General features: G+C 59.3%; 1 protein-coding gene across 1 annotated transcript; it reads left to right on the top strand.

The window, feature by feature from the left end:
- Positions 1–3,076: 3,076 nt before the first annotated feature.
- INKA2 (inka box actin regulator 2) lies at positions 3,077–15,987 on the top strand. The gene is made up of 2 exons (XM_062193486.1): positions 3,077–3,205; positions 15,019–15,987. The coding sequence occupies exons 1-2, from the start codon at positions 3,170–3,172 to the stop codon at positions 15,859–15,861; spliced, it is 879 nt and encodes a 292-aa protein (XP_062049470.1). The 5' UTR covers positions 3,077–3,169; the 3' UTR covers positions 15,862–15,987.
- Positions 15,988–18,154: the final 2,167 nt, after the last annotated feature.

Below are 18,154 nucleotides of genomic sequence, written 5' to 3'. Positions count from 1 at the left end.
TGTGACAGTAATTGTCGCCTGTGGTCCTACGGGACCACAGCAGTGGCCCTCAGACTCACCCAGCTCTCTTCTGAGCTCTGCACTGAGATCACGGTGCTCGGTTTCCCTCTGCTTGCCATCTCCTGCGCTCAAAGTGGGCAGGACGAGAGCTGCCTTTGCTAACACAGACACACGCCTGTTTTTCAGGTGGCATAAATACCTCCCTGGTCCTGACTACTTCACGAATGGTTGTAAGAAATGTAAGGATGCTAAATTCACATAGGTTAAAACATGAGGCAGGGGCCAGCGCTGTGGCGCAGCAAGTTAAAGCCCTGGCCTGAAGCGCCGGCATCCCATATGAACACCGGTTCAAGTCTCGGCTGCTCCACTTCCGATCCAGTTCTCTGCTATGGCCTGGGAAAGCAGTAGAGGATGACCCAAGTCCCTGGGCCCCTGTACCCACATGGGAGACCCGGAAGAAGCTCCTGGCTCCTGGCTTCGGATCAGCACAGCTCCGGTCATTGCTGCCAGCTGGGGAGAGAACCAGCGGATGGAAGACCTCTCTCTCTGTCTCTATCTCTCTCTGTAACTCTGCCTTGCAAATAAATAAAAATAAATCTTTAAAAACAAGAAACATGAGGCCAGCGGCTGGTGTTGTGGCACTGTGGGTTAATCTGCTGCCTGAGACACTGGGTGCCCATATGGGTGCCCATTGGAGACCTGGCTGTTCCACTTCCAACCCACTCCCTGCTAATGAACCTGCGAAATTAGCAGAAGGTGGCTCAAACGCTTAGGTTCCTGCCACCCACGTGAGAGACTTGAGTGCAGTTCTAGGCTTCTGGCTTCAACCTGGCCCAGCACCAGCCACTGAGGCCATTTAGGGAATGAACCAGAGGATAGAGCATCTCTCTCTGTCTCTGTAACTCTGCCTTTCAAATCAATAGAGAAATCTTTTAAAAATGACAACAACTCTAGGCTAGGAAAACAGGCCTAGTGAAAGGCAAGCACGTGGGTGGTATGGAAGACCAAAGTAGCCAGTCTTGCCTTGGAAAGACCACCTTCCCTGAGGATTGGGGGCTGGGGTCTCAGGAGTGGAGAAAACCAGTTACACTCGGCTCTAATGTGCCTCTCAACCTCAAATCCTCAAAATTTGCTCAGTTTCTTGCAATTGACCATGGCGCTGGAGGCTGGAGATCTAACTGCCAGCAAAGTAAGGCCCTCCAGGCTTTCCCCCCACCCAAAGGTCTCTCTGTGGACCATACACCAATAGCCAGGTCCTCCTTGCTATCCGAATGCCCCAGAATTCAGCTTCCAAACTGGCTGCCCGGGGCTGGAACCCGCGGCTCGGGCCTCGGAGGTGGCTCCCACTGCGAGCACCCCGCGGGTCCCACAGAAAGGGGGCTCTGGGAGACTTTCCGCTCACGGCGGGGCTGGACCCCAACGGCCGGCGCAGAGACAAAAAGAAAAGGAGCTCTCAGACTCTCCTAGCGGGCTCGGGAAAGGCCCAAGAAGATGCGCAGCTGCGCCCTGCTGCCGTCGAATTTTCCAACCTGTGCAGTGGCCCAAGCATCCAGCGCCCCCTGGAAAGAGCGAGGGGCCAGAGGGGAGCGCAGCACCTATACCTGGACTCAGCGAGCGGTCCCGAGGCGCAGGCTTCGGACCGCGTCACCTGAGCCACCTGCGCCTCCTCTTCCTCCACCCGTCGGCTGCTGTCCCACTGCCTGGCCAGCGGTAACTGAGATTCGAGCCGAGGTCAAGTGAGCGTCCGGCAGGACCGCGCAGAGTCCTGCTTCTAAAGATCTCGCTCTTTCCCCTCCCCATCTCCCGCTTGTCCCTACCTCCCCCGGCTCTCACTAGCTCCAGTGACGCCTTCGCCGGACACGGATCGCACTACCCACAGCGCCCACAGCGCCCGCCTTCTCCCTCCGTTCCATCCCTCGCGTCCTCACGGCTCGGTTCCTCGCCCGGCCCCCGAATCCTGTCCCAGGCAAACTTTCCCCTCCGTTAATTACCTCGAAACAACGCGTCGCTAATTGCCCTCGCTACTCTTCAGTTCCGCGACACCGCCCCGGGCGGGCTTGGCCGGGTGCTGCGGAGCCTCGGATCCAGGAGGGGCCGGCGGCCCCGGCCGGCGTCGCGAGTCCCGAGCCCGGCTGCCCCGCGCGCCCCGCCGTTGTCCGCCCGTCGAAGCCCACGCCCAGCGCCCGGCTGCAGCTCCCGCACCTCGTGTGCTCCACCGGGCTGTTGAATGGCATCAGAGCATCTTGCGTCCCGCTAGTGTCCCGGCCTCGTCGAGCGCGTGGCCCAGGGCCCGAGCGTCCGCTGGAACGGAGGACGCCCGGGCCCCGGCGAGCGCAAGGCTCCCGCACACGCTGCCCGCCCGGTGGAAGCCGCCCAGTCCCACGACCCGCCTAAATAACCGCTGCCTGAAACCGCCGTGCTGACCCTTTGACCTGTCTCCTCTTCCCGCGGGCCGCCACGCGCCGGCCTCCACCCGGGACCCACAGCCCTGCCCCGCACCGCCGCAGACCGGCCATGGCTTTGCGTTCAATGAGCCGCTGGACCGAGCCGCCTCTCCGCTCCGTGGGTGCGGAGCGGGCTGGCAGGACCCTACACTGAGGGAGGCACCACACTCGCAGACCCTCTTCGGAAAGAAAAGAGCTCCGTGGGGAGGGGGCTTTCCCGGCCGAAGTTGGTTAACAGGTCGGCCAGTCTGGCACGGCCCGCTCAGCGCTACGGTAAAACTCTGCTCTCCGTTATAGCCCAACAGGGGCTCCCGCGCCTGCCATCCCACTCCCCACGCCGCGCCGGCCCGGCCCGCGTGCCCCCAGCAGCCCCTTGCCCTCCCCGGTGGCCGCGGCGGGGGCCCTGTGCAAACACCCAGGCCGGGTCCACCCGCCGCCACCCCCCCCCCCCGGAGCGCTCTTCTCATTGGCCAGAGACCTCCCCTCCGAAAGCTCATTGGCTGCCCCACTTTTCCCTCCGCCCCCGGCCCCGACCGCGCGCAGCGAGCGGCAGGGGCAGCTGCTCCGAGTCGCCGGCGGGGAGCTGAGGCTCGCCTCGGCGCTGCGAGAGGCGCGGCGCGCAAGGGCGGGGAGCCGGCCGGGCGCGGAGGGCTCCGGGGCGCGGGTGTGGGCTCTCTCGGGCAGCCGAGCCCGGCAGATGGGCGCGTGAGAAGGAGAGTGGGGAGATGGACTGCTATCTGCGTCGCCTCAAACAGGAGCTGGTAAGAGCGGGGCTGGCCCGGGCACGGGCGGGGCTGCTCCGCCCGCCCCGACGGGTACTTGGCCCGGGTCCCAGCACCCCGGGAGCAGGAGGGCCGAGGGAAGGTTAGGACGCCGACCAGCAGGCGAACGGGAAGGCTTGGCCTCGGAGAGAGGCCACGCAGAAACTTTGAAGCGAAGGTTGTGGAGAGGCAGGAACAAGTGACAGAGAAGGCAGGGAGCGGCACCTAGGCTGAAACGAGGGAGGAGAGAGGGCCCACGCGGAGACCGTCAGACCCGCCCACGAGTGACACTCGGGCGCCGCCGACAGCGCCAGCGCCGCGCGCAGGTGCCCGGTGCCGAGGCTGTGCCGGACGCCGGCGGGGAGTGCTGGCTCGAGGGGAGTGGCACTGCCCCGGGCCCCCAGCTCTGCCGGGCCTGGCAGAGCTGGCGCGGCTGCGGGGGCAGGCCTGGCCGGCTGTCTGCCCGGGCTTGCCTGCCAGCAGGGAGGGGGCTGGCAGCTGTGATGCCGGGGAGGGCCCCTGCGCGGGAGGAGGGGCGCCGCCTGGCAGGTCGCGAGCGGGAGCTGCGGAGGCCCAGCCAGATGTCGGGTCTGGGCTCGCGGAGTGTGCAGGGAGCGTGCGGAGGCCCCGGGGTGCGGGCGCCGGGCCGGGCGGGGGAGGAGCGCCTGCCCTCGCACCTACACCGCCAGCCCCAGCGGCCGCGTTTCTTATTCTTTCAGTCAGCTGAGCCCAGGCAGGTACCCTGCACGTGCACCCCTGTCTCTGCCCTGGCGGTCGCTCCTCAACCCCCGGCTCCTGCCTTTGCCTCTGCCTCTGCCTCTCTGTCTCTCTCGGTTCGTCCGTCTTGGCGTTGACTCTCCTCACTTCCCCGCCCTTCTTTTCAGGGCTAGGGGCACCTAGGCGCGCGGCAGCAGAGAGGGATCCCCAAAGTGCGAGCTCCTGGCTTTCCAGATTGCATCACAGCCACTCTCACCCCTGCCTGCTAAGGCTGCAGGCTTCCTGCTTGGGGAGGGAACTTGGCAGTGCCCCGCAGCAGGGTGGGGGGAGGGGGCAGCGCTCGAAGCCGCAGGTGTTCTCCCTGATACTTCCTGACCTGGCACGCCTCCAGACAGCCCCGGTCCAGGCTCTGTGGGCTCCGCGGTCCTTTCCCTAGCTCTTCCTCCTGAAAGGTGACACTTTCTGTGTGATGGAAGTTCCTGAGTTAGAGAACTGCCTCTTCCGCAAGACACCAAGTGCCGCTGCTTCTCTTCTGAACCTGTAGGACGCCCCTTCCCACACTGGCCTGCACGTGTTTCTCATGGCATGGTGGCCCCAGCCCACACACACACTGTTCTTATTTTTCCCATTCGTGTGTCCACTACCAGAAAGAAAGGTCAAGGTCATCACATACAAATGTCTGAGGTCCACAGTCCATGCTGAGACAGGAACCTCACAGAATCCTTCCCTTTGTGCTTGCAGTCAGGGACCATGCCACCCACCTCAGGATCTGCCTTCATCCAGGGTTTGTGGGTGTTCCTGGCATGGGCTTGAATTTTAAAATCCTACTGATTTACATTTTTTTGCAGCACCCTAGGTGGGAGGTGATGAGGGGAGGAAGACAGAGTTTGTGGATGCCAGGAGACTAGAAAAGACAAATAGGAATCTGCACTGAGCTGAGCTCCAGCGCTTGATTTGCACCCTCTCCTGCCAAGGACTTGAGCCCCCTGTGCCTGGGAGGAGGAAGGGGAGAGGCTGAAGTCACTGAACTCCCCGTTAGCTTTCATTTGGCCCTTTGTCTGAGCAGTTTCAGCCTTTGACTCCCTTGGAGAGGAAGCCAAACGCCTGGCTTGGGGCCCAGAATGACACTCAGATGGGAGAGCTCTGCACACCCCCCCATGGTGCTCCGCCCCCTCCCCCCGTGCCAGCCTGCTGGAAGATGAGACAGTACAGAGTGACAGCCGGCTCTTAAGAGACTCACGCACTCCCTGACGCTGTGGCTCCACGCTTAAGAGGGGCTGGGCCGAATCTCCCTGCCTCAGTACCCCCGGTGGGAGCAAAGGGGGAAAAGAACAGAGTTAGCCTGGGTCAACCACTTGGCTGCCTTCCTCTGCTGACTGTTGGGACTGAATTCAGGGCAGCCTGGTTGTGGCTAGGCGAGGAAGGTGTTGGTTTGTTCATACCCCAAGGGTGCACTGGGGTGAGAAAGGTTTACAGTTGGTTTGTGTCGTGAGCTGGGAGGTCTTTGCAACCGCAGATGGTTCATCCCAGGTGGGCTTTCCCTTGCCACCCAGGAGGACAGTGTGCCGCCTGGCTCGCCTGGCTCGGAGCTAATTCGTGACTGCCTAGGGGTTGCCTCATGGAATACTGGTGAGGCTCTGCACTCACTTGCTTCCCTAAATTCCCTATAAGAAGTGGACTTCCTGCAGACGCCGTAGGAAAAACCTGCTGGAAAAGGAGGCACAAGCAGGTTTGAGAAATCATCTTTGCCCAGGGCGTTCTGTGCTCCCCTCCTGCATCCTGGCCCAGAAAATTTGGACAAGGAGGGTTAGTTCCCGACAGCCTGAAGCAGTAGAATTCCTCAACTCTCTCAAACAGAAATGTGCATTGCAGAAGGGGGATCCTGGCTCAGTTAGATAGATGTCAAGAGTCACCCCTGTCCCACTTCCCGAGAGGGAAAAGGATCAGGCTTCAGGGGTGAAATATGGCGGGAGAAGCAGCAGCAGCTGACACACTTCTGCATGAGGTTGAGGAGGGCGAGGCTGCCACGACTCAGCAGGGAACGCGTCGTTTCCCGCTCTGGCCGCCGAAGAGAAGCCCTGCCTGAACATGAGGCCTTGGGACCAGCTGTTCCTTACACGGGCTCCCTGTGGGCTTCCAGCAAATGGGGTAGACACAGGCACACAGAGAAGCAGATGTGAGACACTCACAGGGCGTTCCACGTGAGTCCAGGCAAGTGGAGCACAAATAGAAGGCGCAAAGGCTGGGTGAGGTCAGCCAGGCTGGCCAGGCTTTCTGGGGGCCGCGGGGGCTGCAGGAGGCCATCTCCTGAGGCACAGGGGCCTCTCTCAGGCAGGGCAGGTCTTCCTAGGATAGCCTGGTGTTCCAAGAAGGCTCTAGAAGCTCTCTAGTCTCCAGTGGCTCCAAGTTCAGGAGATTATGGTACCTGGGCAAAGAGGAGGGCCCAGATGCAAAATAAGGAGGAGATACAATGGGAACAGCCTTCAGGTCTTGGATGGGGCAGAAGAGCACATTTCTTGAGGCAGCAAGAAGCTTTTGCAAAAGACCTCCTCATGCAGTCTCTCTCGATGTGTGAAGCCGAGGGAAGAGGGCTTTGAGATTAGTGTTATCAGTGGGCAGAGCATCGGGCATAGGATTTGGGATTAGACGAACTTGAACTCAAATCCTGGCTTTGTGTGACCCTCATATATTACTTAACCACTCATCTCTACAATTGGGGTTTTAAAAACCTACGTTATATAGCTAAGGATTAAAGAAGTATATGTCCTGAGCATGTAACACAATGCCTGGTGGCTTGTAGGTGCATGGTAAATTGATTGCCTTAATCGGATTGGTTTGCGAAAGAGTCCTTCCTTCATTCACAGGTCACATTTGTTGAGTTCATACTAAGTTGAGAGCATTTGCTAGGCACCAGCACTGTGGTTACAAATACAGGCAGACACAGAGCTTGTCTTCAGGGAACTCGCGATTTAATATAAGAGATAACAGCAATAACATTTGCTGGTGTGAACACTGAAATGCCAGGCATATAATGTATTATCTCACTTGCCAATGCAACTTGAACAAGTTTTACTTTTGTTACTTCTGTTTTATAAATGAGAAAGTAGAGACATGGGGAGGTTGAATACCCAGGCCAAGGTCGTCAAGCTGACAGGCAGCAGCACTAGGATCCCAACCCAGCCAGTGTACTGCAGAGCTCATGTTCTTAAACTACTACATGCATGCACACTTCTGGTCCAGAATAGAAGATGCGTGCTCTAGACAAGGTGCAGGATCACTGCCCTGAGAGGCGGGTAATGAGCTCTCAATGGGAGATCAGGGGAAGCCTCCCTTGTGGAGGAGGCAGCATTTGAGCTAGACCTTGAAGGATAAATAGGGACATGCACAGAAGAAAAACAGCATTCCAGGCAGATAATGAAATATGGGCACAAGTCCAGAGGCTGAAGTGCGGGGGACATTTGAAGACCAACTTGAGTTTGGCTAGAACTCAGGGTCGGTGCAGAGACACAGCAGGCAACAGAGCCAAAAGAGGTGTTGAGAGCAGACTGCAGGCCCTAGGATGTCAGGTAAAGGGTCGGACCTCCTTTGTTTGCCCTGGAGAGCAGCACCATCAGAGCGGTGCCCTGGGACTTAGGAGGTGGTGTGGGGTGGAGGTGGAGGGAGGAAGGAGATTGAGTTCAGAGGTTAGGTTATTACAAGAGTCCAGGCAAAAGTTTATGAGGGTCTGGACCAGAGAGAACAGGGAGGTGACTTGTTGAGGTCCCTCGGATGCCCAGGGAATCAGCTGCAGAGGAGGTGAGCTCAAGCTGGTCAGAGGGAGGCTGAAAGGCACGCCTCTCGCGGAGGCATCCTTGGCCACTTTGTCCATCTGGCCGCCTCCTGCCTGAGCATGTGACCCCAATAGTGGTTCAGTTGGGAAAGTGGGCTCATCCATTTCACATCCCTCACTTCCTCCTTTCTTTACCCTCCTGCATCCTCCAGCGCTTGGCACAGCTTCCACGTTACCTTCCTGTTGAGAGTTCCAGCCAAAAGCAGGGACTATGAAGGTCCCTATTCACTGGGCTGGAGAATGGGCCACTTGGCAAAAGCAGGGCTTTTCCCATTTCCGGCCCAGAGCCTCCTCCTAGCTTCCCCAGCGGCTGAAAGGAACTGTGTTGGGGATCTTGTGAGTAATGGGGGTGGGGGAAGTAAGGCAGGGCGTATTGCCAGGTCCATGGGCAAAGCTGGAGCCTGTGTCAAAGGGTTCTGGCTGGGCCGGGGAAAGGCGTGCGATGGATGGATGCAGGGCACAGCTGCGGGAGCGTCAGGGCCCCAGGGGAGGGCTTGGGAAGGGAGCCGAGGAGGATGCTGCTGTCACATTTTCCCATCCCCACTCCTCCCACACCACAAAGGGCCCAGCAGGTGCCAAGGGGGCGGCTGCCTGGGCAGCTGACCCACACTACCCCCTCCAGGGCTCAGGGCTGGAGGCCCAGGATAGCGGGATCCAGCTTCCCAGTGGCTTCTCCTTCAGTCCCCTGCAGGCAGCTCCCCTCCCTCTTCCCACGATTCAGTGACAAGGAGCCTTCCATGGAAAGGAACTGAACTGAGCTTGGAGTCCCTCAAGAGGATGACCTCATGCTCTTCCTCCGCATATGGTGCTGACTGCCCTGCTGTCCTCTCACAACAACCCGGAGCTCAGAGGCCAGGGACTGTGATGGCCAGGAAGCCCAGAGCTCGGAGGAAGAAGGCCAGCAGTGGGAATGGGTCCCCCTAATAAGCCTCGAGACCTTGGTGAACCGGCCAGTGCTGCCCTGGTGGTGCTCAGTGGGTCTAGAACGCAGCAACCGTCAGTCCGTGGCAAGTGAGAACCATTTCACAGCTTCTCTTTACAAATATGTTATTCACAGAAGCAGCTCGTAGAGTCAAATAAAATATCATCTGGGAGAACAGGTCATCAGTGGCCACAGGAAGGAGGCCTGAGCGAGACTGGGAAGCACTGGGGGAGGCGATGATATGAGAGGACTCCTGGGTCCCTAACCTGTAGCATGGGTCAGTCTTATGTGTCCCCGCCTAGTGATCATGGGGGTTGGGCCATGTGGACGAGGGGGCTGTCATTCCTCAGATGAAGAACCCAAGACACAAAAGGCTGGCAGATCTGCCCAGCGTCACATGGCCCTGTGGCTTGGCGGCTAGAGCGCCAGGCCAGCGCCCTGGACCTTGGTGGGAGGCTCTTTGCCAACAGCAAGAAGGCACCGGCGGGGGTGGCCATGCCCCTCAGACACAGGAGGAGACTGGGGACTGTTTCAGCCGCAACCAGAGAGCAAAGCTGGTCATACAGAGCATGCGTAGCAGAAAGTGCACGAGGCCCAGTAGCTGCGGGAGGTGGGAGATGGGGGACGGGGCATGGAGGCAGGCGGGCGCTGGGAAGGAGTCTGGGGCCTCTCTCCGAAGGCATCCCATGGCCTTCACTGCGGAAGTGCCCTGAGGGCTTCTCCTTGCAGGGGCAGGGCAGCCGAGTACAAGCGTGTGTGTATGTGTGTGTGTGTAGACATAGACGGGGGTGCAAGAAAGGGAGGTTTCTGTTAGGTCCATCCCCACCCAGCCCGCTCACAGTCACCTAGACTCTCTTGTGACTTCTCCAGTTGACCCCTGAGAGTGAGCCTGGTGTGACTAGGTCCCTGCATGGAGCAACAGCTGGAGGCTCAGAGACACTGGGAGGCTGGAGAGGCCCCAGGGCCCCCTCCGCGCAGCCTGGAGCTGGGCACTCACAGCTGTCCGTTTCCAGCTTGGGACTTTGTCTGCCCTGGTCTCTCTCTTTAGCGCCCCACCCCACACTGCTCTCTTCTGCCTCTCCTGTTCCTCGGCCGAGAACAGCCCTGGGATCTGGGAAGGTCCCACGCTCCAGAGGACAGCAGCTTGGCCTCTGGCCCTTTCGCTGGGTGACATCATCCCCTTGGGGTCTGCTGGGAAAAGACCATCAAGACCTAGCTGATCTGTGTGGCCCGGGTTCCCACAGCTTGCCCCTCCTTCCCGTCTCACCCTCTCACAACTGCCTCCCCCCTCCTGTGTTAGCACCCTGCCTGTGGCTGGGCTGCCTGAGGTCTGCCCCTTCCCCTGCATGGGGCAGGGGTGGTGGGAGAAGGGACAGGACAGATGTGATGAATGGAATCCCGGGCAGCTTCACGGAGGAGGAGACATTCTGGAAGTACATGGGATGAGCAGCCCAAGTTCACCCGAGCTTTCCTATGCCGTGGGGAGATGCACGTTACTTCACTTCCCCTGCGCAATAGCCGTGCAAGGCGCTGTACAGTTTCCATTTTAAAGAATGGAGAAGTTGAAAAACAGAGACTCTCAATAACCAGCCCGGGTCACACAGCTGCCATGGATGTGCCAGAGCTGGGATCTGAACTCATCCCATTTGTCTCCAGAACTCAAGTTCTAAGCCACTACAGTATATTATGTTCCATAAGGGTGTGATTGCAGCCCACGTATACTTAAATGGGTCCTCTGTTTATGGGCAGCCCTGAATTCATGCACACCCACACATTCATTCTCGCTGGAAAATGTCAGCGTTCTTTCTTATGGATTTTTCCACCCTGGACGGGACTGAATGGGGTCATTTCATTCCTCCGCCGCCTGGACCTGGGCCGTCCTCAGCCCTCGGGAGGGAAGCCTGCCAGTTCACTCTCCTTGCTCTGGGGGTGACGAAGCCTTGGGAATGGCCCTGGCTCGCTCTCCCCGTGTGAGGGAGTTACTGTCTGAAGGGAGCAAGCCGTCTGGAGGGACGCTGTGGGGGAGTCCGTGCTGCTCGGTGTCTGCGGTGACACAGTGAGGTGTGGAGCTGAGCCCCTGCCCTCCAGCCACAGATGCCCAGTGAATATTCTGTGGGGGACTGAGTGTTGGAATCAGAGGACAGAGGCGGGTGCCTAAGTAGCAGGACTACAGGGAAGAGCAGATGAAGCATCACAGAACAGCCTTTTTTTTTTTTTTTAAATTATTTATTTGAAAGGCAGAGTTACAGAGAGAGAGAGAGAGAGAGAGAGAGAGAGAGGTCTTCTATCTGCTGGTTCTTTCCCCCAAATGGCCGCAAAGGCTGGAGATGAGCTGATCCTGAGCTGATCCGAAGCCAGGAGCTTCTTCCAGGTCTCCTACGTGGGTGCAGGGGCCCAAGCACTTGGGCCATTCTCTGCTGCTTTCCCAGGCCATAGCAGAGAGCTGGATTGGAAGTGGAGCAGTCGGGACTTGAACTGACACCCATGTGGGATGCTGGCACTGCAGGCCAGGACCTTAACCCGCTGCACCACAGCGCGGGCCCCTGCTGCAATTTCCAAGGGATGGGAACTACCTATGGTTGGACCTGGGCAAGGTGGCTGAACGGAGAAGCCGTGGCTCCGGGTCCCAGGTAGGGGTAACATGGAAGGTGGCGCTGAGGGAGGAGGAGGAATAGGGCAGAGGGAGGGAGAAGCAATGTGGCAGGAAGGAAACGAGCTCCCTTTGGGGCCCTGACTCTCCTCCAGCTCTGCCTCTGGGTCTTACCAGCTGCTTCTGAAAGGAAGGAAGGAAGGGCTCCGGAAGGTAGGAGCCGAGAGGTCAGAGCAAGGGGCTGTCAGCTACACACGGAGCCAGCCCACCATGGCCTCTGTGTCTCCAGCTGCCGCCACCGCCACCGTCACCGTCACCACCACTGCCACCAAGTGGCATTGACCTGCCTCAGCAAGCCCCAGATCTCTTGGGGCCTCAAACCATGGCTTCTCGCCCCGTGTCGGGGAAGGTGCACAAAGCGTGGATATGGGCCTCCTGCACCCTCAGGGGCAGTCCATCCTCCACCATCCCGTACTGCTGCTAGCTCCTCGGGAGCCTGGCCCACTAGGGCCAGGGGTGGCAGGGGAGGACTCCCCCCAGAAGCCCGCAGGGGTCAGCTGCCAGCCCAGCCTAGCCCAGCACACAGCGCCTCTGTGCCTGCCCTTCTTCCCCCACCCCTCCTGGGCTTAGCCCTGAGCATTAAGACAAGCCTGGGAGGAAAGATGATCCTGCAGGTCCCTGGGCAGGGGGTGGGGGGGCTTAAGAAACAGATGGTCCCCGCACATGAGGCTTGCTGTGGGTAACTTGATCAGGACCTGGGGAGGGGGCTGGCGGGGCTGGGGACCAGGAGCTCTGTGAGTGCCATCAGTCCGGGCCTCTCCTCCCCTGCCTGCAGATTCGTCCCTCACCCAAGCCAGGCTCTCAGCCCATCCCAGCTGGCACCTGGGACTTGGGACTCAGACACCGAAAACGTGGCTGGGAGGACCGGCTCCCAGGCTCTATGGTGTGGCCAGGGCAGCAAGGCCAACAGGCCAAGAAAGCAGGAAGGGCACTGGCGCCAAGTGTGAGAGCAGCTGAGGGAGGACAGGTGTTGGGCCGGGAGAGAGGCGGGAGAAACTGGGCCCGGTTCCCAGCCAGCAGGCGCTCCCTGGCCTCTTACATTTCTCTAACCAGTAGCAAGTAAAGGACCCCCGGGGCCCACACTTTCTCCTGGGGACTCTGAACCTCTCCTCAGCCCCTAGTGCCCCTTTCACCCCTTCTCCACTGCCTGCAGAGGGCAAAGTAGCCTTAAGGCCCAGCTCCACCGGCCAGTCAGCCCTCCAGTTTCTGCAGTGAGACAGTCCCGTGTTTGAGTCCCACCCTAGGAGCTGTGTGCGCTTAGGGAAGCTGCTTCATCGCTCCTGCGGTTCACTCATTTGTTACCAGGACAGTGGAATAGCAGCCTCATAGGGTTTATCCCAGCATGCCTTGAGAAGTGAGTGGGAAATGGAATGAAAAGAAGTGCTGTGGTATGTTTTGTTTTTTTTTTGGGGGGGGGGGAGTGTGCAAACATTTTTTGAAATCCATGCATAGTTTTTTCATAAAACACATTTTCCATGATGTCTTAAAAGGATTTTATTCATTTATTTGAGAGGCAGAGCTACAGAGAGAGAAGGGGACAGGGAGAAAGGTCTTCCATCTGCTCCTTCACTCCCAAAGTGGCCACAGTGGCCAGAGCTGAACCGATCCAAAGCCAGGAACCAGAAGCTTTTCTGAGTCTCTCACGCGGGTGCAGGGGCGCAAGGACTTGGGCCATCTTCTACTGCTTTCCCAGGCCATGGCAGAGAGCGGGATCGGAGGACAGGCAGCTGAGACACCAACCAGTGCTCGTATGGGATGCCGGCACTGCAGGTGGAGGCCTAGCCCACTATGCCACAGCGCCGGCCCCTCCATGAATTTTTTTTTTTGACAGGCAGCGTGGATAGTGAGAGAGAGAGACAGACAGAAAGGTCTTCCTTTTTGCTGCTGGTTCACCCTCCAATGGCCGCTGGAGCCGGCGCATCGCGCTGATCCGAAGCCAGGAGCCAGGTGCTTTTTCCTGGTCTCCCATGCGGGTGCAGGGCCCAAGGACTTGGGCCATCCTCCACTGCCTTCCCGGGCCATAGCAGAGAGCTGGCCTGGAAGAGGGGCAACCGGGACAGAATCCGGCGCCCCAACCAGGACTAGAACCTGGTGTGCCGGCGCCGCAAGGCGGAGGATTAGCCTGTTAAGCCACGGCGCCGGCCCCCTCCATGAATTTTTGACAGCTCCTCATATGCATGGCTTTCAAAATATTTTTGCACCAAATAAATTCCTTTTAGTTCTGCTTGAAGGACCTCTATATAAAGCTTCAATGAGGTGATGTTAGCACAGGTCCTGGCACAGTAAATGCTCACAAACTGCTGCCCCCGTCAGACCCCAGTGTGAACGGGATGACCACCCCAACTTAGTTCACCCTCACTCTGCTGTCAGCTTCATCTTGGCCAAGTGAGTGATGCGCCTCGGTCTCCTTATCTGTCAGATGTGACACATCACAGTCACTGCCGCACAGGGTAGTTGGGGACATTCAGCAGACAGATTTCACACACAGGGGGTCCCCAACCTGACAACGATGTGAGGCAGACCCCCATCTTACACTGTGAGTGAAAGCACTCTATTAGATAGTAGGCTTTGGGGCTGGCGCTGTGGCACAGTGGGTAAAGCTGCCTCCTGCAGTGAGGCATCCCATATGGGCGCTGGTTCGAGTTCCAGCTGCTCCACTTCCAATCCAGCTCTCTGCTATGGCCTGGGAAAGCAGCAGAGAATGGCCCAAGTGCTTGGGCCCCTGCACCCGCGTGGGAGACCCCGAAGAAGCTCCTAGCTCCTGGCTTCGGATCGGCTCAGCTCCGGCTGTCTCAGCCAATTGGGGAGTGAACCAGCAGATGCAAGATGGAGGACCTCTCTCTCTCTCTCTCTCTCTGCCTCTGCTTCTCTGTAACTCTGCCTTTCAAGTAAATAAACAAATCTTAGGAAAAGAAAAAAAAAAAAAAAAAACAAAGTAGGCTTTGTGTGGGATGACCGTGCTCTACTGGGAGACGGACATGCGTCTGGCACAGCTGAGGCAGGCTGAGCTAAGCTGTGATGGTCAGGAGCTCAGGTGCATTACACACATTTTTTGACTTCCGATGTTTCCACTCGGGATGGGCTCAGCAGGACGAGGCCCCATCGGAAGTGGAGCTGCATCTGTACAGCTTAGCGCAGTGCCTGCCTTAAGTAGTTAGCCACTATTCTTGTCGTTTCCTCCATCTAGCCATATCTGCTTTAAAACTCCTCCTCTGGGGGCTGGCGCTATGGCATAGTGGGTAAAACCACCACCTGCAGTGCCAGAATCCTATGTGGGCGCCAGTTCGAGTCCTGGCCACTCCACTTCTGATGCAGCTCTCTGCTAATGTGCCTGGGTAGAGCAGTGAAAGATGGCCCAAGCACTTGGGCCCCTGCACCCACGTGGGAGACCCAGAAGAAGCTCCTGGCTCCTGGCTTCAGCTGGTCTTTGTGGCTATTTGGGTTGTGAACCAGAGGATGGAAGGTCTCTCTCTCTCTCTCTCTCTCTCTCTCTCTGCCTTTCAAATAAACAAAATCTTTTTAAAACCACACACACAAACTCCTCCTCTGCTAGCACGGAGCTGCACTGGGCCAGACTGTAGAGAGGTGAGTTAGAGGCGGGTGGCAGGACCCTGGCATGTGTGTTAGGCAGGGGCTCTGGTCTGCCCTCCTATCCCTGTGGCTCACTGGCCCTGTGCTTTCTCTGTCCCCTGTAGATGTCCATGAAGGAGGTGGGTGATGGCTTACAGGACCAGATGAACTGTATGATGGGTGCGCTGCAAGAACTGAAGCTCCTTCAGGTGCAGACGGCATTGGAACAGCTGGATATTTCTGGAGGGCATCCTGCCCCAGGCAACCCTGAAAGTCCGCAGACCCAGCCCGAGCACCCGCCATGGGAGGGTGGCAGAGCGCCTGCCAGGCCCGCGGCCTGCTCCCTCTCCAGCCAGCCCCCTCTTGGCTGCAGCCCCAAGGTTCCACCCCACCCGAGTGTCTGTGGCAGGGATACAGCCCCCCCGCCCAGGACACAGCCGCTGGATCGCCAGAGCCGCGGCCAGCAGGGGTCGGAGCAAGTGGAACCCGATGACTGGACCTCCACACTGATGTCCCGGGGCCGGAACCGACAGCCTCTCGTGTTAGGGGACAATGTTTTTGCGGACCTGGTGGGCAACTGGCTGGACTTACCAGAACTGGAGAAGTCTGGGGAGAAGGGTGAGCCTCGGGGGGCAGGGGAGCCCCAGGCAGAGAAAGGCCAGCCCCGGGAGCTGGGCCGCAAGTTCGCCTTGACCGCCAACATCTTTAGGAAGTTCCTGAGAAGCGTGCGGCCTGACCGGGACCGGCTGCTGAAGGAGAAGCCAGGCTGGGTGACGCCCACAGCCTCTGAGCCCCGGGCCGGGCGCTCCCAGAAAGTCAAGAAGCGCAGCCACTCCAAGGGCTCCAGCCGCTGCGCCTTCCCGGGCACCGGGGAGCCCCGGAGAGCGGACAGTCCTGCCGCAAGGTGCCCCAAGGCCCTGGAGGCCTCACCCTCCGGCTTTGATGTGAACTCAGCTGTTTGGGTCTGAATCCCCGAGATGGAAAGTTGACTGAACCTGACCAGGTCCCAAGGCTGGGCCGCGGGGAGGAGAGGGCGGGTGATGTTAAGAAGGCCCAACTCCAAGTTCTCAGCACGGGGAGGAGGGGAGTGTGGCAGGGAGAGGCAGGGAGGGGCTGGCTGGCACGGGGGGGGGGGGGAGGTGAGTTCCTGGAGAGAGAGAGAGAGAGAGAGCGCCCTCCTTTGGGGGCTGGGGGCAGCAGGAGACCAGGAAATCCCTCTGACATTCCTCTGATGCCCCCAAAGACCCCGGCGGCATATTCTGTAAGGTAAAGGGTACTACGGCCTCGGGTTCCCCACAGGCCCTCCGTAATGACCCGCGTCCGGAGCCCCAGGCCTTGTAACTGCTCCGGCAGCGCTGGGCCGCAGGGAGGCAAGCCCCCACCGCTTTTGTTTCTCTGAGGTCCCAGCCGCACCTGGCTCCTGAGAAGCGAGCTGAATAGGGCCGTGTCTACTGGGCAGTGGGGGGACCCCAGACCGCCTCCCGCCTCCCTAGCAGCCCCGCCCACGCCCACGCGCCTATTTGCACGAGGGCAACGAGGCAGGCATTACGCCGTTTTTCGGATGAGGATGCAAACTCTCCTAGGCTGCCTGTCCGGGAACGTGGGCCGCAGAGTAGACGGTGGACGGGGAGGGGACGCACTGCCCCGCCCACGGGGCGCCCCGCCTGCGGCCCTCAGCTGTCACTCCGGCACGAGAGCGCAGTCGCACGGCCCCTCCTCCGCGTCCCGGCTTGCCCGGAGCCGGCCTAGGTGCAGTGGGCAGGGTCCAGGCCGCCGCGGCCCGCCCACCTCGGCGGGGGACGACCCCTCGCTGCCAGAGGCTCGTGTGGGTCCCCTTGTAGGCCGCGCCCTCGCCCCGCCCCGGTTCCCGGGCGGCGGATCGCCGCTCGGCCTGATGAGCTGTGACAGCTGCAATTAGAGGCAAGACGCTTCCTGCCCTCAGCGCGGTAGTAGCAAATCGGTGGAGAAAAATAACAAGACATCGCACTGCTGCAGCCTGCACCCTGGAACTCCCGGGTGGGTGCGGGGCGCAGCGGCCAGAGTCGGGGTCACCCGCAGAGTCCCGCTCAGTCACGTGGCAGGTGTGTAGTGTTTGATGGGGGAAGCTACGCGCCCCCCACTGTTTGGTGCTCTTTGCCAGGCAGCCTGCGCATGGCTTGCACACTCAGCGTGCCCCTAAGATACAGGCTGCTCCACATAGCTCAGTGGAGGCTCCCAGGGTCATGCGAACTGCCCAGAGGGGCTGCTAGCCAAGGAAAGAACCAAGGTGCGAGCACAGGGGTATCTGCCTCCCGAACTCCTGCTCTCTCGCTCTCCCTCCCTCCCTCCCTGGAGCCAGTTCTCCCATGGAGGAGCCAGCCCTCTGCACCTGACATTTCAGGCTCTGGCTGCCTTTGGTGCCAGTGATTGTGTGTGCGCATGTGTGTGTGTCTGTGTGTCCGTCTGTCAAGGTGCATGTGAAGATTCCACCCATGAAATTGTAAGTGGAGGGAGCTGAGCAGCAAGGTACTACAGGATGGCACCCGCTTCGGGTCCGGAATGACTCTAGGAAACCAAGCCACCTCTTGGCCATTCAACTGCCACTCGGGTTTTATGGGCTGGTCACAGGTCAGTCGCACGGCATTTCTCCAACACTTCCCGTTGCCAGACATTGTGATGTGGACTAAGCTGCTTCTGGCCTCCAAGGGATCCAGCAGAAGAGGAAGCAGATCTTCAGGCAAGCGAGCCAGAAGGGATTCAGGGACCGGACACTCGTTTTGACTTGGACCAGCGCAAAGCCATGAGGAAGAGATCTTGGCTTTCAGCATCATGGCAGGTGCCAGGCGCCGTCCCCTCTGTGCCAGTGCCCTGCTATTCCCATTACTTTATAGGCCCAGAAAAGTCGCTCATCCAAGGCCCTATAGTGGCAGAGCTAGGACTGAAACTGTTTCCACTGACTCCCAGTGGCTCGCTGCTCGCCAGACCCGCGAGTTGTCCACATCTGCTCCAAAGCCACATCAAGGGGAACAGCAACAATCTGTCCTGCGTTAGCTATTCCTGGGTAGGAAGTGGCCCACTGACTGTCCCCGGACGAGCCCTGCCTGGGTCTTAGGCGGCAGAGGTAACGCCCCAAATGCTGTCAGGCTTTGCTGAGGAAAGATTCTGCTAATCCGGTCACTCTCCTGTAGTTTTTCCTTTTCCCTCCCCTTCTGGGCTCCTGCCTTGACCTGACGGAGACCCCCTGCAACCGAGGGCGGGGGTGAGTGGGAAGGCCAGGGCCCA

This window comes from Lepus europaeus, chromosome 5, assembly GCF_033115175.1.
Source record: "Lepus europaeus isolate LE1 chromosome 5, mLepTim1.pri, whole genome shotgun sequence".
Classification (NCBI taxonomy): domain Eukaryota; kingdom Metazoa; phylum Chordata; class Mammalia; order Lagomorpha; family Leporidae; genus Lepus; species Lepus europaeus.
Note: the sequence above shows the minus strand (reverse complement) of the source record. Positions and strands in the feature narration are given on the sequence as shown.